The sequence below is a fragment of the Ptiloglossa arizonensis genome, chromosome 9, assembly GCF_051014685.1.
Source record: "Ptiloglossa arizonensis isolate GNS036 chromosome 9, iyPtiAriz1_principal, whole genome shotgun sequence".
Taxonomy (NCBI): Eukaryota; Metazoa; Arthropoda; class Insecta; order Hymenoptera; family Colletidae; genus Ptiloglossa; species Ptiloglossa arizonensis.
The window spans coordinates 17,375,497-17,401,184 of NC_135056.1; the positions used below are offsets into that span (position 1 = coordinate 17,375,497).

Here is a 25,688-nt window from a genome sequence, read left to right on the forward strand (position 1 = left end):
TCGATCGAATTCTGTTGGCTCCCGACGAGATTATGGCGTCTCGATTGATCGGATTATCGGTCATATTTTCGGTGAAAAATTTCGTTACCGAAGAGCGTTTAAGTCGGCCGAGGCCAATATTTCACGTGGAGTGCGCTCGGTACAATGCACGTTCAAACTGACTATCTCGGCCCAAAAAAACCAATATTTCGCTACTCCATCCCCCTCCGCACCCCGGAATCTGTTATTTTAGGCCCGCTTTGACGAATTTATCGACCGTGCTCGCACGACGATTTTCCAAACGCCGCGACGCGAACACCGCGCGACTTTCGAACTCGTATACCGGGCTCGACGAAGCAACGAATAAACACTTAAACGCAAGAAGAAACTTTCAAAGGTCCCGAGTCAATCGAGAAGAATAACAGACAAATAAAAAACACCCACCGAGAGGAAATCTCTCGAACTCGGGGATAAGAGACAACGAAGATGAAATCAAGCGATGAATCTTTCTAATAAACCGTAAAAATACCAGATCGTGCTTAACCACGAATCGTAACGTTTAGAAGCAAAGAAGCGAATTTAATGCCCGATCGAGAGACTCGTCAGAGGGGAGCTCGTCTAATTCTACGAATCGTCGAATTTGACCGGAGCGATATTTTACTTCAAAGAGAACAAAGAGAAACAATTGGCGGGCAGTAATATCGCGCGAGAAATATTCTCGAAAAAATATATTCGAGGTCGGTGACGTTATCGGTGATCCCGGGGCATGGTTCGCGCGATCGTGAGAATAAATGCAGCCAATCCATGAACGTTTGCACGGCTACCCGGGGAAGGACCGTTTGGCGTTTCTCGCCGTCGGGACATAATTTATCGCGAAGTAAGCATTGCGTAACTAACGCGCCATAACTAAAGACGAGCCCTGCCGACACTCGACGCCACTCGAACACAATATCGAGATGCTTTCGCTGAAACGGTGTCTCTCCGTCGTTCGAGTTTACGTTGGTAAAAGGGGCTCGAGCATCGTCAACGTCACGAGCGATTCGATCCGCGTTAACGGCCCCCGGTACAGAGGGGTGTACGGAGGAAGGGAGGGAGGAACGGAGGGAGGGAATGTTTAAGTAGTCGTGTACTCTGAACGGAGCGGGTGGAACGGGGCACGGTGAGGCCGTCTGTTTTTTACCGGCGAGTCGCTAAATGAAAGAAAATTAAACCTTACAAAGGAAACGACGACCTCGCGCAAAAAATGCTTTGACGGGGATTTACGCAAATTAATGGACCCGCGTGGACTCGGGGTCCCGGTTACTTTTTACCGCGAGGAATACGAGGGACACCCCACCACCCTGTCCACCCAACGGCCGCGATTCCATTTACCGTTCTTTTCCACGAATTTCGAGCTCGTGGGTCGTTAAGTTTCTTTCTCACCCCCCGCGAGACGAATGATTTTTCTTTCGAACTCGTCTTTCGAGACGATTCTTAACCCGTGGAGGGTTAACGAATAAATACTGGTAAATAGAGATCCATCTTCCGGGGAGATGTTTTCTTCTTTGTTTCGGAGGAGTTTTGAGATAATTTACCGTGGAAGGAAATATACTTTTGGGCGGTATTTAGAATGGTTGATAAGACGAATGATTTTTCTTTCGAACTCGTCTTTCGAGACGATTCTTAACCCGTGGAGGGTTAACGAATAAATACTGGTAAATAGAGATCCATCCGCGGGGGTGATGTTTTCTTCTTTGTTTCGGAGGAGTCTTGAGATAATTTATCGTGGAAGGAAATATACTTTGGGCGGTATTTAGAATGGTTGATAAGTTTTGACGAGTACTCGAAGGTACTTTTCAAGTATAGTACTTCGAGGGTGTATGGAATAAAGAAAGAAGGAATTGTAGATGATGAATATTTTTCTATCGAATTTGTCGTTCATCGATCTACGGAATATCGATCGACTTTGGAACGAAAGGGAAATAAAAATTGTAATTACACTCGCCTCGGTAAATACTGTTAAACACGAGTCGCACGTTGCTCGAAATCTTGCTGATAGTTTAACGCACGGTAATTGGATGATAACGCGGCAATTCAGGTTGTTAAACGATACTTCGAGGGGGATAGTAATTATACGGGAACGATATTTATTGCGTTCGACACGAATGGTACACGGAGCGACATTTTATTTCGGATATGTTGCGCCAACTCGATTATTATCTCTCGCTGTATATCGGCGAACTCGATTTGTTATACAGAGAGACTCGTTAATATCTCGAAAGAGGCAATCAACGAATAGAAACACGGATGTGCAACGCGTCTCGTTGGTAACATTAACCGAAACGAAATGATTCTTCCACGATGTAAATTATTCCCCATTTTCGACGAGGGAAAAAAAAATCGATTTCATTTTACATCGTTGTTGAACCACGTCCCGTAAAGGGTCCATCGATTTTCCATTTCGACGCAACTGTTTCTTTCTAACGAGCGGAAAGGAAAATAGTAATAAATTTGGAATTTTCGATTAAAAATCTCGGATCGTCCCGTATTAAACCGGAAGGTTTATCAATTTCCATTTCGACGCAACTGTTTCTTTCTAACGAATGGAAAAAAACAATAGTAATAAATCCTGAACTTTCGATTCAAAATGTCGGATCGTTCCGTATTAAACCGGAAGGTCTATCAATGTCCATTTCGATGCAACTGTTTCTTTCTAACGAGCGGAAAGGAAAATAGTAATAAATTTGAAATTTTCGATTAAAAATCTCGGATCGTCCCGTATTAAACCGGAAGGTCTATCAATTTCCATTTCGACGCAACTGTTTCTTTTTAACGAACGGAAAAAAACAATAGTAATAAATCCTGAACTTTCGATTCAAAATGTCGGATCGTTCCGTATTAAACCGGAAGGTCTATCAATGTCCATTTCGACGCAACTGTTTCTTTCTAAAGAATAGAAAAAAAATAATAACAAATCCTGAACTTTCGATTCAAAATGTCGGATCGTCCCGTATTAAACCGGAAGATTCTCTGAACTCTGCGCGCGAGTTTCGATAAAATCGTGGTATTTAAGTTCCACGACTTTTCGGCTACCTTCGGGCGATGAAACAACGAGAGGAACGTTTTTTTTTTTTTTCTTTTTTTTCCCAAGACAGAAGAGATTGGCTCCCGTCACCGATTGCTGGCGACCTACAGTCCTCGGGCCCGCGGCTGGATAACGGGGGCAAATTAAATTTCCGTCGTGTTTCAGAAACGGAAAATCCGACCGACTCTTTGTTATCGATTTGTTCTTACCGCTTGGGCGACGAACAGTTCCTTCGCAGGGACGAAATTGGTCCAATAAATCGCGCGACGATTTAGCGACGCTTTATCGCCTAAAATAGCATCGAAGCGATCCGGGAGCGTTGAAACGAGCGCGTTTCTTTGTAGAAAAAAAAAAGCCAGGACGCTTCCTTCGAATGGTTTCGCGTCGGCGGATTCCAGAGGAGTTTCCGGAATTAAAATCGAATAAATTAATCGTTTCACGGACGAGCTGCACCGTACGCCATAAATCGCCAACGCGAATCGAAATCGTGCAAATAACGAAACGTATTTTTGCATTTTTATTCCAAGAGTGGGTTACGTACAGGGTGTGTGTTCGAATACGATGAAATATATTCTAAGAAGTCACGAAAAGAACGTTTGAAAGAAAATCAAGGAGGGATTTTTAAATAGATTTAATTCTTTTAAACGATATATATTTTTGATACGCAGTGTAATCGTGTATTGGAGAAAATACATTTCGTTGAAAAAGTTTTCAAATTTCACTTCTTAATTAATCAAAATCACTTTGATTTAATATAAATCAAAGCCCTCGCGGATGGAAATGTTATTTCGAATTTATTTCGCGAAAAATGGTTCAAGGTTCGGAACCGAAAGTCCGTTAGCGTAACGTCGAAGGGAACACGGGAGAATTCAACGGAAATTTTGTGTTTTAATTCGGTTGGCGTTCTCGTCGTCATCCTTGATGCACGAGCTCTCTTAATATTGCGAAATAAGCTCGGTTTCTACGTAGTCGTTAATACCAGTCACCGTTTTAAACTGTATTCCTTCAATTACTTTGCCACAGGTTTCAAAGTGTCGGGCAACACGCTGTAAAAGCAACTTTTGTCGTGTATATTTCTCGGATTTGTAACTCTCAACGATACAATACACGAGAATTGTTGATTCCTTTTACGGTGAGATTTCACATCGAATGGAATCGCAGTTGCAAAATCATAAATTGATATTCTTCTCGCGAGGATCTTTCCAAGAGGCTACGAAATGCAATATTGTATAAATATAAATATAAGATCGTTACAAAAATGTCGACGATTAAAACCGAAGCAACTTTCGATTATAATTTCTCGAGTATCGACAATGTAAATATTATCTTCGAGTATCGAACGTAATATTTTAACAGAGATTGACTTTGCAACTCCCAAAGTCAAAAGTCGAAGAGTTCTTTCATAGAGATTGAAACATTAATTCGATAAAAGATCTTCAATTCGAGTGCGTGCGAGGAATGTTAAACCTTATCGTCGTATTTTTATTACCATCGTTACGATTGGATATTATCGTTGCAAATTCTGCCCCTTCGTCTTCTCTCTCGCTGTTTTCCTTCGATAAAGTCAAAGGAATTATAATCACATCGTGACCCACTAACTGTGAAACTTTCCGGTTAATTTTTGCGCCATTTTGCGCTGTCATGTCCTCTCGATACACAAGAGGGAACGTAATCCCTTTGTCGTTGCTCGCTAACTGGGAATTTTGAACAAACGTAACCATTTTAATCGCAAAACGATCGAACTTCTTTCGTATCGTGGCAACGATCGTTTCTTTCCACGGTGTTATTCGTATTCCTTGCGGAAAGAATGCCGGTGCATAACTCGCTGTCACTTTCCTTTAGTAAATTCAAGAAAATTATACAGCGACACGGTCGCGTTAATTTGAAAACTTTCTCGTTGATTTTCGCGCAATTTTATCCTGTACAAACGGATACACGATTCCCCTGTTGTCCGCTAGAGAATTTCAGTAGCGAGCCGTACAAATATTAAGTCATCCGGAAAGTCATTTCGTTTTTTTTTTGGTGAAAATGAAACACGATTTCTTTAGAAGGTACAAACGTTTTATCGAATTACTTATTCTCCATTTGGAAAATTAAACGAGTTTCCGAACAACCCAATATTTTCCATTCCATCGGCGTCCATTTGTCTCGTCGATGTTCCAAACGCGTCTAATTAATCTCGTCGCGTGAATTACGAACGTTACGACGACAAAGTTGCTCGTTTGAGCGTGACAGATGACTCATACGATCGCCAAACCCACACACGATTTTTCGTGTCCTCGCCTTTTTCGATGAATACGATCACGCGCCATTGATCGTTCCCAGAACGCGAGGGACACGCGTACGTGTTCCATTGTCGGTTCGCTTCGTACCTGTTTTTGTGGAAATCACCGCAATGACTGCTCATCGACCGATGTCGATTGTTCATCGAGTGGTTGGAGAGGCGTAGAGAGAACGAAATGAAAAAAAAAAAAAGAAAAAAGAAAGAAAATAGTGTCAGCATCTTCTGCTTCCACGAAGGGTGGACAGAGAATGTTCACTGACACCTGGCGCTGCATTTAGTCAGCGCGTAGCGGTTTCATCCGATCGGAAAATTGCCGTAAAATTGCCGCAAAAAGCGATATTTTATTCCATTCAACGTCGAGATTTTACCAACCGCGTCGGGTAGATTCTTGGGGATGTTTATGGGATTTTATGGACTCGTGTCTCCCTTGTACGGGAACGCCCGAACGGGGAGTAATCTATGGTGGCGAACGCGCGAGCCATGCGCACCTGGTTCGCTCCAGGGCGATCCGGTGTCAAGGACAATAATTATTTCTATACGCGACCGTTGTTGTCCCGCCCATTGTTTCGAGAGGATTCCAATTCCTCTTGTTCCTGTTCCGCCGTGCGGAGCAATTCCGAACGAGTGGCACCGAATTTGCAAAAACTGGTTGCTCGAAACGTCGAAAAATTGACGAAAAAGCTAATCGTCGGACTACCTTCTCGTTGCGCGAATTCGTTTCCACGTTTACGTATGTTTATCGACGTTGATCGTGATGCATCGTTCATTGATATTGATGCATCGATGGTCGAAGATAATCCCGGGGATAGTGCATTGCGGCAAATGGAAGCATCCCTATCGTTTACGACAGATTGGATGTACAATGGAACTTTTATTATACGAGCACCCGTCGCGCGTACGCGTTTTATTGAACGGACATTCTGTTACTCGAAGCTTCTATTATGTGGACAGTATGTAAACACACAAAGTGTTTATTACCGTCCGTTGGATGAAATGCATGCACATCTCGGTGGAAAATTAATATAGTATATGGAAAGTTCGATTTCTTTAATTCGAAAGTCAAAAAATTGGGTAGATATTGTTTTCTTTTGATTTTATATTAGTTTCTATTATGTGGACAGTATGTAAACATACAAAGTGTTTATTACCTTCTGCAGGATGAAATTCATGCCCAACGTTTCGATGGAAAAGATGCAGTACATGGAAAATTCGATTTCTTTAATTGTGAAAAAGTAGGGTAGATATTGTTTCTTTTTCATTTTATATTAGCTTCTATTATGTGGACAGTATGTAAATATACAGTGTTTGTTACCTTCTGCAGGATGAAATGCATGCATATCTCGGTGGAAAATTGATATAGTATATGGAAAGTTCGATTTCTTTAATTGTGAAAAAATAGGGTCGATATTGTTTTCTTTCAATTTTATATTAGCTTCTATTATAGAAAATATGTAAACATAAAAACATAGGACAGTATGTAAACATACAAAGTGTTTATTACCTTCTGCAGGATGAAATGCATGCACATTTCGTTGGAAAATTGATACAATATATGGAAAGTTCGATTTCTTTAATTCGAAAGTCAAAAAATAGGGTAGATATTGTTTCCTTTCGATTTTATATTTCTCACAGAAGGTAATCCGCGAACAAACAGTGCTCGTGTTATTTTTCTCTCGAGTGACGAACAAAATCGAGCACTAACGTTGTTGTTCCGTCGCGTAAAAATTCTCCTACGCGAACAATTCCGTGCCCTCCGTTGGTTCTTGTAACGGAGGTTCCAACGTACCCGGAATATTACGAAACCCGTAAGACTACCATCGATAAACGTTCGCGGCACCTGTGCCCTTTGCGATAGAGGCCATTTCGAACGTCCGCTTGTGGTTACACGCGCAATTACGGTAACGTCCGCGTTAAAATAAAACAGACGCCGCTCGGAAATTAAATGGGGCCGCGCGTATTTTCGGTGTCGACCCCAGAGACGATATAATTAAAAAAGTTTTCACGCGTTGGCCATTACACGGTGTATAATTTTGCAAATCAATGTGTTTCAAGATACCACGTTTAACCCGATTTCGCTCGTAGCCTCGAACGTAAATTACAAGAATGATACAGTTGTGAAAGTGCATTGAACGTGGTATACGTAGTATTTCTTACAAACTCTGGAAATAATATTCGTTTTATAATTATCAATGGACCCGTGCAATGGTCTCGAGTGCCACTTTTGCCCAATTTTTCTCTTATATCGCGCTTTCGAATGCCACGAGTCGCTCGCTTGGAATCACCCTGTACATTTTCCAGTCATCGTATCGATCAAGCGCACTATCACGAAAACAATACTCTCGATGGAGCGCGCGATGACACTTGGGACGAAAAAGCACCGATATTTTCATCGTCGATGCGCGCGTGCACGGAAATGCATCCGACGAATTGCATCCCTCGAACGTCATCGACGTCGCTCCGTTCACGATCGCGTTTTCGGCTCCAGGTAGAAAATTTGAGACCGAGGCTCGTCTCTCGCACGGGGAACCCTTCTCGCGTGGTTCCCCTTGACCTTGGTACGATACTACGAAGCTCGATGAAGGTTACGAGCTTCTCCAGATCCCGAGCAAGTAATTGCAACCGGTGCGCGACGCCCGTCGTCCCTTCGAACGATAAACTTGATTATTCGTCTCTGTTTCTCGCGCGGCGTTTCTCGAGGGCTCTCGAGCCCGGGATCGATAGCGCGTAGTTCATGAATAAATGAAATTAAATAAATAAATAAAAATAAATCGGTCGTTGTACACGAAAATACGAGTAAAGTACACCGCCCACGACAAGAGGAACGAATTTTCAAAACAACTTCAATATCGTACAAATTTGTACATATGGATACACTCGACGACCAGAGGGTTCTGTTTTTATTAAAAAAAACAAACAAACGTAATAAAATTAATCCGGAAATTCGATTATTTTCCCTATACGTTTACCGTACTATTCTCCTAGGAGGGTACACTTTTTCAAAGTACACTGTACCGAGAAGTTTTTAATTATATTGAATAAATTTCTATTAAATTAAGAACGGTGGTAATTCACAGAGCGGTGTAGAACCTCTGGCGTGTCTATTCGAATATAAGGGAGGGCTGGCTACTCAACGTGTTAAAGAGTTCCAATTGGACGCGGCTCGGTTCCCTTTCATCGTTTAATCTCGTTTCTCGCGTACGCGAACGTCGGTCATTCTGTCGAACGATTTCGCGTTTCGAATCACGTTCCGTGATTCGAAAAGACGCGCGGGCGTTCTCGAGGCCTTTATTACGTTCCGTTCGCGTGCACCATCGACAGACGAGCGGGAAGGGTACACCCCGTGGCCGATAATGGGATTAATCACGAGATTGACGCGGCACGACAATGAGCCCGTTAGCGCGAGGACGGTGGCCTTCATCAGTAGGTGTCTTCAGGAATGATTATCGCGGCACGCGCTTATTATGCGCCACGTGATCGGAAGCGGGCACCCGCGGCACGCATCGAAACGAAGTTACAACGCAATCTATCGTTTATTGTGCACCACGGAGAGTCAACGAACGAAGTTTCGCGGAAACGCCCCGGGAACGGATCGACCCGAGCTGGGGTCTTTGCTCTCCTCGCGATATTATTCAGGGTGAAGGAGTTTCTATCGACGAGTCCGTCGCGGGAAATTTTTCACGCCATCGTCCGGACATCCCCTCTGCTCAACACGGTCGTGGTCCTTCCGGAAGTCCACGAATAAAATTTACAAACGTGATCGTGTACATTGTATCGACGACACACCGATCGAGGGGACGTCTTAAGAATCGTTTCGTTCGATTCGCGGGAAATTTTTCACGCTATTGTTTAGACATCCCCCTCTGCTCAACACGGTCGTGGTCCTTCCGGAAGTCCTCGAATAAAATTTACAAATCTAATCCTCCGATCGTGTACATCGCATCGACGAGACACTGATCAAGGGGACGTCTTATAAATCGTTTTGTTCGATTCGCGGGAAATTTTTCACCCTATCGCCTGGATATCCCCTCTACTCAAACTAGTTGTGGTCCTTCCGGAAGTCTTCGAATAAAATTTACAAACCTAATCCTCCGATCGTGTACATTGCATCGACGACACACCGATCCAGAGGACGTCTTAGGTATCGTTTCGTTCGATTGGCGGTAACGTTTCCAAGAACGATGAAAAGAAAATTTGTGTCGCAGCGGAAGCTCGATAGAAACCACCGAGTGCCCGCTGAGGTGCTCACCGGATCCTTTTTATTCAGCAGGTAGCATTTACCGTGCGATCTATTTCGACTTTATTCAGCGCGGTGAAACACAAGTCAAGGCGAACGTTCTGTATCGCGATAAAAGCTAAAAGGTATTATCGGTACGTTTACGTATTAAAAAGTAGCTCTTTCCTAGCGATCTCGCATGGAAAAGGCAGGTCGGTGCTCACGAACGTTCTTATTCGTAACATTCGTCGAATGGTTCGCGTTGAACGTGTTCGAAACGATCGAACGTTACCGGGGACGATGTTCGTGTCACCCCTTTTCACGAGCCACCCCTTAGAAATTTCTAAAATGGTAGATACACGGTGCACGGTGGGGTCCTCGTATCGCCTTGTCATCGGAAGTTCATTTTTCGCGTTGTTACTCAAGGCGAACGAGCGGAGGGGGGAAAAATGGCGAACTTCCAGACACCGGGCTCGCGATACATTGAATAAAATACGAGCCCTTTCCTGCTCGAACGTCGCTCTAAATCTTGCACCGTTTCGTAAACTTTACCATTGCTTTTCCACGTTTTCGCGGATCGCTTCCGACGGTGTCGGCCCGGTTTCGTGTCGTCGATGCGAAACGAAACCGACTCGGGCGTACTTTTCCTCGCGAAGTTGAAACCTTGTCGCGTGGAAGTGGGGGGAAGAAATTTGCGAGAGGTATCGACTTCGATGCGAGATCGACGAGAAACGAGTAATAATTTTGCACAACGTGTTCCCGATGTTTCGGGATCGATTGTTTTCAGAGTACCGACTCGAGGCTAGTACGAGGTGAGATGTTAACAATGCAATTTATTCTTTAAAGATACACATCGATTTGAAAAATTCACTCTTTGAATTTTTCACAGTCGAGAAATATTCCACGTTGCGTAGGATGATATTGAACAGGTGCGATATTGTTTTATCATTTAATGGAGAACGAGTCCCTCGTTCAAATCGGATTTGAAGCATCGAGGGACGGTTGTTTCCAGATTGTAGTGTTTTTTTTTTTTTTTTTTTTTCTCTTCTCTCGCGAAAATATAACATAAAAACGTGGACATTGAAAATAATCGGCCATTACGTTCCATTATAGAATTTCCGGGGTGTTCGTCGGAGCGTGTTGGCCTTCGCGGAAAAAAATGTGGAAAACAGCAACGGAGTTTTAATCCGTGATTCAACGAAGCGTGAACGTGGCTTTACGGCGAGCTAATGGGGACCGACGGAACGCGTAGTTTACGGCGATGTCGCAGTACGTAAAACAAAATCCTCTTTGCCCGTGAAAATCTCGTCCTCTGTTTGTAATCCGTCGCTACGCGTCGAATGTCGTTCGAAGAGTGCACGAGGAATTAAGGTACGGCGCGTTGTACGCCATCGTTCGAAAATCTAACTATAGTCGAGGTTTCCGTTTAGTCTAAAGCCATTTCGTTGGAGTTTGGTAACGCCATTTTGATCTAGAAGCTACCCATGGGAAAACCACGACGTTTCGAATTATTTGTACACCGTAGATGTCCATTTGTATTACGAGCTCGGAGTCGAAACACGATAGTCTCATTCACGATTGTAGATTTACGTAAATCTATATATATCGAGCTTTAGTAAAAAGATTTTTCAACGAATCTTCAACAAATTGCAGATACAATTCGTTGAAAGCTCTCGCGGTTAGTTTTTTCGAAGGACTTTGGTCTTTAAGTTTCACAGACACCGGTGTATAATTGGAAACAACGACGAAACACCGTCGAGCAGTGTTTCGGTCGTTTCGAGCTCGGCCGGTGCTCGGTTTCGATGGTACAAATGGACCTTAAGGGGTCCGGTACGAAGTTGGAACCACGAATCAACACATCCATCGAAAGTTAGGTTTTAACGGTTTGCCGACCGCCCGAGTTAAACCTTTATACGTAACTTCTGTAATGGGAGGTTAGCTAACGCGAAATTTCGAAACAAAACTCATCCTGTCTCACCGGAACCATTTAAGTTCGTAAGTTCGCCAACCAGCGACCGCTATCGTTATAATTTGCAACGTACGCGAGGTGTATCCTAAAATTTCGAATAATCGTTAATACACGGAAACGTATTTATTTGTGTCGATTATCCGTACCGAGAACACGCTCGACGATCTTCTCGAGAATATATTTTCCGTATAATTTCGATCAGTTGACCGAGTCGACCGGGTCTGGAGTGACCCAGACCGCGAGGATCACTTCTTGTTCCGTTTCAAGAGAAAAGTTTCATTTAACTTCGTTCGAAATTCGAAAGGGACTAAAATAAAATCTCGTCCACTGGTTGTTACGTTTGATCCGTGATTAAACGTGGATGTTAGGTTCACTTTCGTGGAAACACGAGTATCGTGGCAGAATGGGGTTCGCGAAAGGCCCCGATCTCGTTCGTCGATGCATCGACGACACGTCCCCGTTGCAACAGCTACTCGAACGTAGCGGTAATAATTTATACGGACGCGCGAAGAGATCCTCTCGTGAAATTGTTCTCTCCCCTCTTTGCTTTGGTCACGGTGTGGAAGGGAAAATGCGCTTAGCGGTCCTTTATCCGTGAGCTAAAAGGTACCCGGGTAGTCTTTTAACCTCTGACGGGGCCCCGGTCATTACGTTTCATGATACTCTCACCGTTCGTTTGAGAAATTACGAAGAAGAAGAAAAAGATGAAGAAGAAGAAGATCGTGCCCGATTCAACGTGTTCGGCGAACCGTGCGGTATCCGTGAACCGTTTTCGACAAATCTGACTGTTCCGTGAAGACTCTTTGGCGCGTGTCGGAGAACACCGCTACCAAAACCGGCCAGGAACTTCATCCGTGGATGCTAAAAACGCCAGCAAACCAACGGACAGAGGGAGGGTGGCTCGAAGAGAGAAAGAGGACGCGTAACCGGCAAAATTATCGAATAACCCACGCTAGGGTGATCGTCTCGATTCGGGAACCGGTCATTGTTAACGACAATGGCGCCGCGAAACAATGCGTCAGCGAGCCGACAAAAAGGTAAACGGATGCACGCTCCGCGTTTCAATCCGCCCTGGATTTTCTGCCTCTGTTGGTTTTCGCGCGGTTCATCCACGAAGTTTATCAACACAGTGAACCCTTTCTCTTCCTCGTACCAATACCTCCATTTCTCTGGAACGGAACTTCGCGGCGAGGAGTCGTGAAAGAACGATTCGGGTTCGGGTATCCGTGATCGTCCGGCCAAGTGCACTTCCAACCCTTCCACCAGTAGACTCTTCCACGAGCAGAAACTCTGGATCGTGTCCAATCGGCCGGATCATCGAGTTCGAACGGTAAAGTTCGACGATCGTTTGCTAGGTGATGAGCTTTCGATCTAGGAGCGTGTTCGAAGGATTCGCGGTCAGTTGGATGGCTCTCGAGGTGCTCCTTTCGGGTGAATATTAACCGCAAGTGGGTGGACGGTTCTAGTGGGTAAAACGAGGCACGATGAATTCTATTTATTCAACGGTTACGATCTATGAGTATTCTTTCGCGTGATATGTCAACTTTGACGAAGCAGGATAAAAACGAAGATCGAAAGTACCCTGGTAAGTGCACGCGTATCCTTTAGGGGTCAGCAGCGAGCAAAAATACGTTCGAGTGTTTTCCACGACGACTGTAATCGATCGGTCGACTCGATAAACGAATCTCGAGGAATCGTCCCGATCCCTTTGTTCGCGTCCGTTCGCGATCGGTCGGGAAAAGGGTTCGTGAAAAAAAAATGGGGTTTCGGATACGAAATAAAATAAAAGAGGAAATTGTTGCGAGCGATGGCTCGTACCGATACACATCCACCCGCGCCAGTGAACGACAATGAACGGGGTGAACGACGTATAAAGGATTTTCGCGAAAGTTCGCTCTCTCGACTATGCCCGAATCATTTGCTCCGTGTGACAGGGACAGCGTCGAAGGCCCCGAAATCGTATTTGCCATTCCCATGATTATTTTCGGCCGTCGGCCCCGGCACCGTTTCTTTCTTCGTTCTTCTTTATTTTTTTCTCTCCAGACCACTTTTTCTTCCTTTTTTTCCCCCCGATCTTTTCCTTCATCCCTCGCGAGGCCCTCTTTCATGGATGACCAATAGCGTGGGTTGCTGTCTGCCTTGAATGGGATGCTCCTTTGGGACCGTTGCATTCTGCCCCTAAGAATGCACTTTTCTGCCCGGGTGAAATGAGCCGAGCTAATTTCGGTTCGTTGCCTCGAGATCGCCGCGGAGCTGGGAGAGCGAGACCGGCACGAATAATACGAGAGAAAGGAGTAAGTTTACCAAAGACTGAATCGATCTCGCAATTCTCTGTTCACAATCGAAATCGGGACGTACCCGAATCGATCCAAGAGGTTCGATCCCCCGCGGAACGAACGACTCGATTTTTTTCCGCTTCTCGGTTCGTGCGTGTTTGTCTCGACGAGGGCACCGTCGTACACGATCATCACGGTTGCGTTCTTCGTGGAATCGCCAAGCTTTATTGTTCACCTGCGTCATTATTCGTTACGCTTTATCGCGTTCATCTCGAATCCTTCGACGTGCCGTGAGGAGTCCATCGATCGAATCGAACGTTTTCCTTTAACCCTCGTTTTACGTTTATCCGGTACACCGATTGTTTACCAGGCCTCTTGTCCATCGACCGTACCACTCTTTCCAGGTACCACGAGTACCATTCTTTCTAGGTACTTTTCGTTTTGTTTCACACCCGATTGTACGTTCAATATGTTCGAGATTCGGTTCGATGGAAGACGACCGTTTCTAGATGTTGCGCAACGTTGTCTCGTTTAATATATATTCGGTTGTTCGGAAGTGATTTCGTTTTCCAAAATGGAGAATGTATAATTTGATGAAATGTTTATACGTTATAAAGAAATCGTGTTTCATTTTCACCAGAAAAAACGAAATGACTTCATAATAGAATGTTACTATTGTGAGTAAGATATTGAGAAGGTACAAGGTGTTAAAGGGTTCGAGACTCTCAGGTAGTAAACTAGAGGAAGAATGGATTCGGTTCGAGGTACTAGTGCGATCGCTACAGTCGTTACGAGCAAATCGTGATCACGGTTTACGTTTATTTTCCGTTTCGTTTACGTTACGCCGTAAAGTCTCGTTTTTCGGATCCACCGAGGAAGATCGTGGGTCGCGAACTTGTGGAAAAAAAAATCGTACAGGTCGCCAGTTTCGTTACGCGGTCGCCGAGTCGAAGAAGTTGAAATGAAATCCATCTCGCGACGTCGATGGTAAAGAATCCTGGCATCCTTCCAGCCGGTCCCGTATTTGATTAGTCGGGTAAGTGGGTTGAAATTTGATCGGAATCGCTTGTTCCGACAAACACGGCTCCCAACTTTCGCGGAGCATCTTTTCTGATATCACGGCGGGGCACACAGTGCTTCGAAAGAGTGTTCGACGACAGTTGTGTTATAAGTACGATCCAATAAAAGTTCAAAAGTTCAAATGTACGACGAACTTCCACCGAGTACCGAACCTACAGAGCCGATTCGATAATATTTCCGCAATGCGTTTGTACGCATTGTGCGTCCCGAGAGACTCTGCGTATATTATCGTCGATAAATCGCAAATGCAGTGTGCAACGATATCGAAAGAAAGGTGCCACGGGGCTCTGGAAACCACCGGAGAGTTCCAAGGACGAATTCTTCGAAGACAAAACGCATTAACGCGATTTTATCTCAGCATTAGAGGTCCTCGTCGAGAAAGTTTCTTTCGTGCAAGTGTTAACATTTCTTCACGGTAATCTCGGCACGCGATGAATCGCGGAGAAACTCGGCTAGTTTTGCACGAGTGTTGCGCGAAACGAACTACGTTCCACGGGAGTCGGAATCGCGAGTAGAAAGCGGCCATGTTGAATCTAGGTGGACCAGAAGTAGTCGTCCCGCGACTCGTTACGTCGCTTCGAATCTTGTTTAACTTCGTCACGGTGATCGTGAGATGGAAAGGAGCCGCGAATGGCCAGCTACCTCCTACGATTCCATTTTCTCCTCAGTTTCCGAGTTTGTCATCAACTTTCGAAACGCGCTCGCGCGGCCAACGTCAAATATTTGGCTCGTCGTTCACCCTACGGGCATTTTCGTTCGTGGAACGTGAACATTCGAATCTCCCGGGCCTCGATATCGACGAACGTCGCCCGTCGTTTCGAGGGACCAGCCTTTTCTAATTTTGGCGAATATCCAATTTCACTGTACGACCGGTGCACCGGATACGGAATTCGCACGCTCGCAATTAGAGCGTGGCGATATACGAGAAGCCATTAGGAAATGCCCACGCGTTCTTTAAATATTCGACCACGGTTCGAGCAATCGTAGAAATTGAAAAATCTACATCCGTGTACCCGGATAATCTTTTCGTACGGAAACTGGGTTCTTCGTTCGCAAATATTGAAAGTATACGAGGAAAGATGGAATTTTTAGGTAATCTAGAAGAGAAGGATTATCTATTTCGTCGTTAATTTATTAAAAATTTATATTCGATTCGTCGACACACTCGAACCTTTGCATTATTCTTTTCTTATTTCGAGTACTGCTGTATCGTACTATTATAGTATCATTGATGTCTCGTCGAGAGTACAGACTATTTACAATTCAAATTTCTACCCTTAGCTGGCCGTGTTTTTGTCAATTGATAGTCGCGAACCCTCCCCGATTTTCAAGCGTTCAAACCACGATGCTCGAACAATGTTTCGAGTTAACAATGTTAATTCAGTTCCGTGATTCACCGTCTTCGCGTTCGGTCAATGGTTATCGAATCGAAGTCGCGCGAGTACATCGTGGAAGTGTCGATCATAAATAATGTCCAAGATTCGTCAAGGTGTTTGCACCGACCGCGATACCGAGTATCAAGATTGTCGCTGCGAACGAAACTTCGAAACTCGATCGAACTATGCGAAATAGCTTCGAAACCGGGCGACGATGACGTGTGGTGGTACGATCGGGCGGAGAAAATTGGCTAACCTGCTACTTACATACGCGACGCTTTCGGAAAATTGACGTGTTCGAAACTTCGTGATCGAGAACGCACGATGGACGGGAAAATTGAAACACTGTCGGTACCGGCACGGAGAATGCTCCATCAACGAAGAACCATTCAATTTTACATACTGCACGGTCTTTTGAATTTTCATTCACCGTTTCTGCTTTCGAAATTCCACCGAAGTAGCATCTTTACACTCTCTCGCGAAACTTTCGAATTTCGCGCGATATCGATCTTCCCTCGACCGAGTTTGGGTCTGTCTCGACCCGTATTGGCGAACGTCAATGCGAGCTACGGAACTCGTAAATGCACAAACTGATAAAATTTCCCGAGAAATTGAGCTTTCAACCACCGACCGGATATCGATTTATTGCGAGATTAATTCATCGAGTACATTGCATTCCTCCGTACGGAAGAACTTTTCGAGCGTTCAATGTGCATACACTTGCGTACACTTTGAACGCTCGTAGGCGTTTCCCGCACGCGATCGACTTAGCATCTGTATGCAGCGATCTTAGTCGAGGACTGTTCATTTCGGAAGGGATGACCGACAGATTGAAAAAATAGAAAGAAAGATGGAGCTTCTCTACCTCTCTCTAAAGTCTACGCTAACCAACGATTGCCGGACGTGGTCCAAGAATCGTAAACGTAGTATTGATATTTCTTTTCAAAAGGAAAGATTTCGCCAGTGCATTTAGCTTCGCGTGCATTCAGCCTTCGAGGTACGGAGCACACGACGGGGACGTTCTCGTTCTCCTCGAATTTCTCTCCGAGGAGAGACACGCCCCAAATAAAAAGGGCAGCCAATGGGGTGGCTCAAGGTGGGGTCGTACGCGAAATTAAAATATCCTTCGCTGGTAATCAGCCGAGATACGCGGGTAACGATGCACGTGAACCGTACGGTCGCGCGGATCCAGAGCGGCGAGTGTGTGCGTCCTCGGCGTTTTGCGAGCGTATAAAGGGTGGCGCGGTTCCAACCCCTCGCCAGGAGGGTGCGGCAACCCTTCGAATCGGCCAGATACGCCGGACATATGCCGAAAGAGAGAGAGATGCGCGTTGTATTATTCACGAGCCGCTTCGTGAGATAACGTTACCCTCCCCGATTTTTAATACGAGGGTACGGCCACGCTCCTCCTCGCGCTGCCTTGGTAACATTGTAATGGGATTAGTCGCGTTATTAGGGGTTTAAAATCACGACCGTGTTTTCTCTGATCTTTCGCGTGCTCTAACAGCGTTACGAGGCGGTTAATACCGCGACTTCGCTCCTATCGGACTTCGATGCTGTTCTTTCGGGAACAAGTGCTCCGCTTTCATCGCGTACCGAGATTACCGAGGAAAAATGTTAACACTTTCGCGGAAGAAACTTTCTCGAACAGGACCTCTAATATCGAGATAATCGCGTTAATGCATTTTGTTTCTCAAGAATTTTTCCTTGGAATTCCTTCGTGGTTTCCAAACGAGGCGAGTAGCTTTTGTAGTTTAGAGATCGCTCGTTACAACCGTACGGAAATATTTCTAGCGAATGTCTCTTCGTTGCGAAATATCGAACTTTTCATCGTGTAATCGAATCCTTCGATGGAACCATCTTTGAATTATTTCTAACACTTTGAATTATTTCTAACACTTTTAATTATTCCTAACAGTGCGTTCTCGTTGGAAACTTTGTTTCTGGAATTCAATTTCCCGCGAATCGTATTGTCTGTAGACTACATGGTATGCAATTTTTTTTTGGAGCGTAGAGAATACGAGCAGTGAAGTAGCATCTTTCCACGGTACGAGTCGTGCTTGTATCAGCAACTGTGTTACTAGGTCTTGCGGATGTTTTCTCTCGAGTCTTCTCAAGAGGTGATGTTGCTGTAGGAAGTATTCGCCAGCGAGTTTGGACGACTTCTCAATTTGTATCTCAGTCGGAGTAATTCTGCGAGGATTCGCAGCTAGTTGCGTGGACCCTTGTTTCTAAGGTATCGTGCAGCCTCTGGTGTAGCGCGATCGATCGCGCGGCTTCCATTTTGACAATGTGGTGCAATTAGTAGCTAGTCTGTGTATAATTAAACAGGAGTCTTTGAAGGGTCGAACGAGATACCTTTCGCCTTTCCAAGTGCTGCAACAATCGTTAAGCCGATTCCACTGTTATCCGTGCAGTTGTCGATAATTTAAAGTTGGAAGTTCGAGCAGAAAATATTATACAATATCGAGACAAACCATCCCGTTCGTTGAATTCTCTCCGTCCAGGTTTCTAGATAATCAAAGGGAAAAATTAATAATAACGCCGATACTTTTGCTCGGAGAGTTTCTCCTTTCGATTCGAATCCCGTAGCTCGTATATTCGCAATAATATCTACATTTATGGTTCCTTAAAATACTATTCTTAGCATCCTCGCGTGTCTTGCAACGGTCTGTAAACGTCGGCCGACCGACAAAGTTCTACCAATCGTTCGTTTCTAATTGCTATTTTCAAAATGGGTTTTAACTCGGATTAATCGCAACTTTTAATTCCTTGTAAATTCGATCAAATTCGCAGTCGTTTAATTTCACGCGCTTCATATACACCGGTAACACTTCGATATCTCCGAGAAGTCCGAATTTACCAATTTCAATCGCAGAAAGTCATTTTTACGCGGGCATTCGTGTTAAGAAATTTAAAAAAAAAAAGGAACGATCGGGGGACTTTGCTCGATCGTTGTCGCATTATGAAATAGAAATAACTGTATCCTGGAAGGGGATAATTTGTACCAGGTCCGAAACTGCTTTCGTCGAGGGCGCAGCAGGTGCGAAGGGGGGCCCCCCGAGACTGTTTGCACGAAAACGTAACGCAAACGACCAAGTGGAAACTGTGGACGATAGCGATACTGGCCGCTCGAATGGATGTTTCACGTTAAATATTAATTTTCCGCTTCGCGAGCACCGTGGCCGCCGTGTTCGTGACACGCTCGATAAAGCACCTACGAATAATCAAGAAATTAGACCGTCGGCTCCGCTGCAACTTGCATCGTGCTCGCATGCACCCGCGTTTCAGGGCGCACTGGACACTAGGTTAAACCGTTTATTACCAAAACGCTTTGTAGTTGGTTCGTGGCTGGTTCTTTGTTCCACGGGCTTGATTGGCAGACGATTAAAAGTAACAAAGTTGAAATTCAATCAAGAGGGATATCTTAGATACGAAACTTCCGAAACGATTCGTTGCTCGTTGCGATCTATTATATTCGCATAATTTCGTGTAACGCAATTGAAGTCGATTGAACAACTATCTACTCTGTTACGCATATTTTCATTGACTTGATTTCACACTGGTTATCTTCTATTGAAAATATAAATGTTTGTCGACTCTTTAAACATTTTCCACGTGTAATACAATATCTAAATGACATACTATCTCTGTATTAGGAAATTAATTAAGTGTGTCGATATTTTCTTGGAACGAGCGATCTATTATATTCGCATAATTTCGTGTAACGCAATTGAAGTCGATTGAATAACTATCTACTCTGTTACGCATATTTTCATTGACTTGATTTCACACTGGTTATCTTCTATTGAAAATATAAATGTTTGTCGACGCTTTACAAATTTTTCACGTATAACACAATATCTAAATGACATACAATCTCTGTATTAGAAAATTAATTAACAGTGCGTCGATATTTTCTCAGAACGACTAGTGTAGTCATAAAATTCAGAAGATTGCCAACTGTTGCATTAAACAAGATATCTATTTCCCGACAACCTTGTCCGAAGGATTGTTTGTAAGTCGTTTCGCCATGACTTTATTACCGTGATCGTTAGCAAATTCAGAGGGCTTGCGGTTCGTTAAATACACAGAGTAACGTTGACGTCTACGGATTAGGCTGGATTATATAATTCGTTCTATATAAAGGACCTTTGTCGATAAGTCTCGTTCCGGTTTCGAGTGTCTGAAGGATTCAATGTCGCGGTTGCACATCGAAGCTCGAACTTGCGCTCCGTTGGTTCTGTACGGATTTCGACATAACTTGTAGGTTTGTTTTCCAGATCCGGCACGGGCCGTGACGCGCGAGTAATTTCCAAACCGTTGCAGTTTCGCGTGTCTTTCGGTGACGTATTTAATATCCCCGGGAATAGTTTCGAGACTATGTAACCGTGGGACAGTTCGACGACGAGTTCGAGAACGCGTGTTTGCGATGGCGACGATTGAACGCGGTCGTTCCTTGCGTTTAAGAATCCTCGTAACCCCCGTGATCGTTCAGAAGAAGTTACGCGCTCGTAAAAGAAAAAAAAAAAAGAAAAGTGACACGGATAACGCGGAATTATACAACTCGCGTGGAAAATCTCTGTACGTGGACTGCGTCGGTTGAGTTACACAAGCTTCGCGGGGGTCAATATTTGTCCAACTAGTTCCTAACTACGTTGGGGCAAACGTTTGACGGTGTATCTTTGAACACGGCTGAACTTTGTGTAACGTGTGGTTGCGGCGGTTGGGTCAAGAATGACCCATACCGATGGATACAAACTTGTCCATTCTTTTCGTCGCGAATACCGTTGCTATCCAATCGATAAAAATGAAGTTTTTCCATCGAGATATTTGTAAACGTAGTTATGATACCGTATTATAGTTACGTACCGAAATATTTCGGTACAGAATGTTTTTTACCGGTCAAGGGAACCTCCCTCGTTTTTATGCAATATCATCGGCGTTAAATCGACGATCGATTCGATTCGTGTTTCCCTCGCGACCGGGCCAGCGTTTTAAAATTTTGTTAGAAACGTACACATTGGCCAACAGCGACGGACCATTTTCCGTGAATGCAAATCGTCGAAACGCAAAGGGAAGAAAAGAGCTGCCGCACCGCAGGTAGACTCGAGATTCAATTCGGATCTCCTGAGCTGTTGAATATCGACGCGAGAGGGAAACGAAATTACCTCTCGAACGACTCCAATACGTTTTATGAAAACGCTGTCGGTCCACGGAGATACTTCCTTATCGCAAATCGGTATTTTCTTTTCTTTTTCTTTTTTATAATTATCGAGAAATAATTTCACCCATCGTACAACGTGTTGCCGGGATTGATAGATTCTACAGAGTGTTCTAAAAAATCAAATGTGAAGTACACAAACGACCCGAAAAAAATATAAGACTTTCTCTAAACAATCTGTACAAAATTCAATAGCAAAGAATCAATTCGAAGCTGGAAATAATTTAAAGAATCAAAATTTTACGAAATATCGTTAAACTCTAACCATCCCGGTTTTGAGAGCTCTTTAAGTACTCCATTACCGTATATTTATTAACCGTCTTAAACGGATTTAGGGATGTACGTTTGAAAATGTTTCCCATGACGGAAAGCTTCGTTACTGGGCCCTTTCCCCGTGGATAGTTGCTTACAGTGCAGAAGTGAAAATTTATTTACGAAAGTCAGCTACCAAACGGCCAAGATAACTCTACGAGTGCACCGGATTCTCTTTGATTTTATATTCAAAGAGTAATCCGTCGGGTCAGCGGAAAAGTATTCGCGAAAACCGTCTAATTTCGCGTATCCGTGAAGACTATTAACGACACTTTTCTTCAACGCGCTGGATACCTGAATCATCGGCATCTTCTCTCAACAGCTTATCTCGATTGACGGTGGAGATTCTTTAGCACGTTTCGCGAGGAATCTGGCCGATAATCGTCGACGACTACAACGTGTAACACGTTTCGTCGTTCTTTGAAGAAAAATGGCCGAATAAAGGAAAGAAGCACTGTTCACCGTTCGCTTGAAAATTGGCAAGAATTTGGACGATCGAACGAAGAATTTTTACCGAAAACTCGAAGGTTGCACGTATCGTATGAAGATCGATCGACCCGGAGGCGTTATTTATTAGAAAACAATGGCCGAAAGAAAACTGAACCGATGATAAATAGGAGAATCGATCACTCTCGTCGGTAGATTAAATTCCTTCGACGTATTTCGAATTTCTTCCTCCCTTTCGAGCCGCATTTTGCCGCGTAAGGGTATTAATAATGGTTACGATGCCTTTATTACGACGTTAAAAGAAGATCGCGTACAGGGAGCGGTGTAAAAGCTGTTATCGAGAGGGACGAAGGGCGAAAGAAGAAAAGAAGAGACTCGTGACTGTTAACCCTTGACCCACTACCTCTCGCGAGTTTTCTTCGGCCCTTTGCGTCCTTTAATATATAATTTCTCTACAATTAAAATCTATAATAGATACTACCGAATGCTCCTGTCTTTCCTCGATCCTCTCGTTCCATTCAAATCTAAAGAACACGAGTTTCAATCGGAACAAATGTTACCCAAAGATATTTTCCAAGTGTATTCAAACGAAAGAGTGCTTCAGGTCTGCATAGATCTTCCCAAAGTTACGGTAAAGGATGTCACTCGTTATAATAAATAAGCTACTACTACTATCTGAGAGATAAATGAAAATTGACGAATGTTTCTCACCTGCAACAGTAGATAACACTTTGCCAGTGCTTGGTGACGACCAGTCGAGAAGTAAACACGTCTCAGTTCTCACCGATTTCAAAGCTCAACGATCAAGAAAATTCAATTGTAGAGTCTCGAATATTCTATACTGTAAGTTTACCAGGCGATTCGCGAGCGAGGGGACCGGTATCGTCGACACAAAGGATCGTTCGCGTAGCTTCCGTAGTCACGAATCCGGAGATCATTTCCGTCGATTTAAAGTCGTACTTTGGAATCATCCACGGCCCCCGGAAAATAACGAACGCGTCGTCGTCGGGGGTTGGCCCGGTGGGCCAATAATAGTGGAAAGATGGGTGGACGCGCGTCGCTGGTATAAAGTTTCCGGATGTATTAGCCACCCGTCGAATTAGCGTTGCGAGAAAATGCCCTACTCGGTGTCGATCCCAGGGGAAGCGAGGCAGCACGGTCCCCCTTGGTTCCGTTGGGGTGAACGGAAAGGGGGCACCCTCGAGGAAAGGGCGGGGCCCGGTACAAAAGGGGCCCCGAAGAAAACCAACCCCTGGGTGGAGTTACCATCCCCCGTGTATATATGGTTGTGTCGTGGTCCTGGTGGGTGCAGAACACGGTGCACCATCGTGCGGTGAACATCTCCGTAAGTCTTTCATGGGACACTCGAGGATCTCGTTTCGAGTTCAACGTAACCGGTGACAGTTCCACGTAAACGCTTGCGTACAGGTATCAAGGTGGTGAATCGATGGGAGGATCCTACGAACGGAGTTTCAGTGTACACGGAATTGTTTAGTGCGTGGGGAAATCAGTGGGGCGAGGAACTTTGAGTATCGTCGAAGATCGCGTACACCTCGACCGTGGCAACATGTCCCGCAGCTTTCTCGTCGACTCGCTGATCGGCAATAATTCACCACCCGCGTACCCGTTGCCTTATTACGGCAACCAACTGCCCAGTTACATGTTCAACTTCTTCAATCTGGGATTGGGCTATCAACCGATCAGACCTGTACCGAGGCCACCCACCATGCACGTCCCGGTTCCTATCAGTCCGCCAGGGTTGGGCGGTATGCCTGTTCTTGGACAGAGTCCTCCGTCACCGTTGAACACCTCTGCGAGCAGACTGTCAGGTAAATAGTTGTATTAATCGAGGGTGTAACAGACCTGGGGGTAAATAGGGTGGTGTGAATGTTCTTTGGTGGATTTGAGGAAAGACAGTGACGCGAATGTTCTTTGGTTTAGAATAGACGGGTTCTACGATGTAAATATTCCTCGCAAGACTTGAGGAAAGAGGGATGTAAGTATTCCCTACTAGACTTAACTAAAGAATAATCTTCGCGATGTAAATATTCCTAGTTATACCCGATAAAGAGACAGGTTTCACGAATAGGATACAATTCGAACGAAAGTGTTTCGACGCGAAAGAAAACAGTAAACCGAGTTCCACGTTTCCCTCCCGATTTCAACGAGCCCCGATACCCAAGCTCCGTTACTTTTTCAGACGTCTCGGCGCCCAGCGAGTCGCCCTCGCGCAACAGCACCCCGACGCCACCGCCAAAGTCCCCCAACTCCATGAACAACAGCTCGAAACGGATTCGTACCGCGTTCACGAGCACGCAACTGTTGGAACTGGAACGAGAGTTCTCGTCGAACATGTACCTGTCCCGATTGAGGCGGATCGAGATCGCGACGAACCTGAGACTCTCCGAGAAACAAGTGAAGATCTGGTTCCAGAACCGCAGGGTGAAGTACAAGAAGGAGGACCTGCCCTCCGGGCAGAGTCAGAAGTGTTGCTGTCTGAGGACCTGCGGCAAGAAGAAGGACGATTGCGGGGACGAGGCCACGGGACGAAAATGCGATCAAGAGGAGGACACTTCGACGTCGTTGCGAAACGAGAAGACCGAGATGCTCGAGAAACTCGTCAAAGTTAGCTACGAGGAATCCAACGGTGGTCACTCGACGGATCGTTTCGAGCGTTCGATCGCCTATACGGTGGACAATTCGCAATTTCGTCGGGAGAGTGAGGGGAAATTGAATCTTTCGAGGGTAGGCGGGATGCACGATCGTCCGGACCGCGAAAGGGACGCCCACGATTTGTCCAGAGGCGCGAAAAGGGCCAACGGCGAGGTCCGAGACACGATGGACGATAAAAGGAGACGGACCGACGGGACGTCCGGTTATCGGAACGCGATTCAAGAGGCTATCGTCGCTCCGGTGTTCAGGAGCATCGAATGCACCAAGCACACCGTAGAACGAATCGTCAATTCGTAGGAAACGATGCTGCAGCGGCTTCGATCGCCGTGGTTTTACCATTTCGAATGACAATTCTGCCAACCGGCTCGCGATGGTTACGTCGCTGTGTAAATACCTCGATACTTGTAAATATTGTGGATATATATATTTTTCTACGACCCCGAATCACGGATTGTATATTTTTCATATTTACCATTCTTAAGGAGAATAAAGTGGATCGTTCGAATTTGTCGCTGTATACTTCGCACACCCCAACACACGAGATCGTTTGAAATTGTCACTGTACCACGTCCAAAAATACACTCTTTCAAACTTTCAATACGCTCGATGGAAACGTGTGATTTCCCCCGTGGACGTCGTACGGTTTCTCTTTGTTCTTCCATACGAAAACAACGGGTCTGAACTGCACGAACGATAGAAATACGCATCGGTCCCAAATAAGGCCGAATACACGCTTTGAAACGAATCGTTCGAAATTCGTCGCTGTATACTTGAACGCAAACGCACCTTTC

General features: G+C 44.9%; 1 protein-coding gene across 1 annotated transcript; it reads left to right on the forward strand.

Moving 5' to 3' along the window:
• Nucleotides 1-23,288: 23,288 nt before the first annotated feature.
• LOC143151047 (uncharacterized) lies at nucleotides 23,289-25,394 on the forward strand. Its single transcript, XM_076319793.1, has 2 exons — nucleotides 23,289-24,053; nucleotides 24,425-25,394. The coding sequence occupies exons 1-2, from the start codon at nucleotides 23,792-23,794 to the stop codon at nucleotides 25,192-25,194; spliced, it is 1,032 nt and encodes a 343-aa protein (XP_076175908.1). The 5' UTR covers nucleotides 23,289-23,791; the 3' UTR covers nucleotides 25,195-25,394.
• Nucleotides 25,395-25,688: the final 294 nt, after the last annotated feature.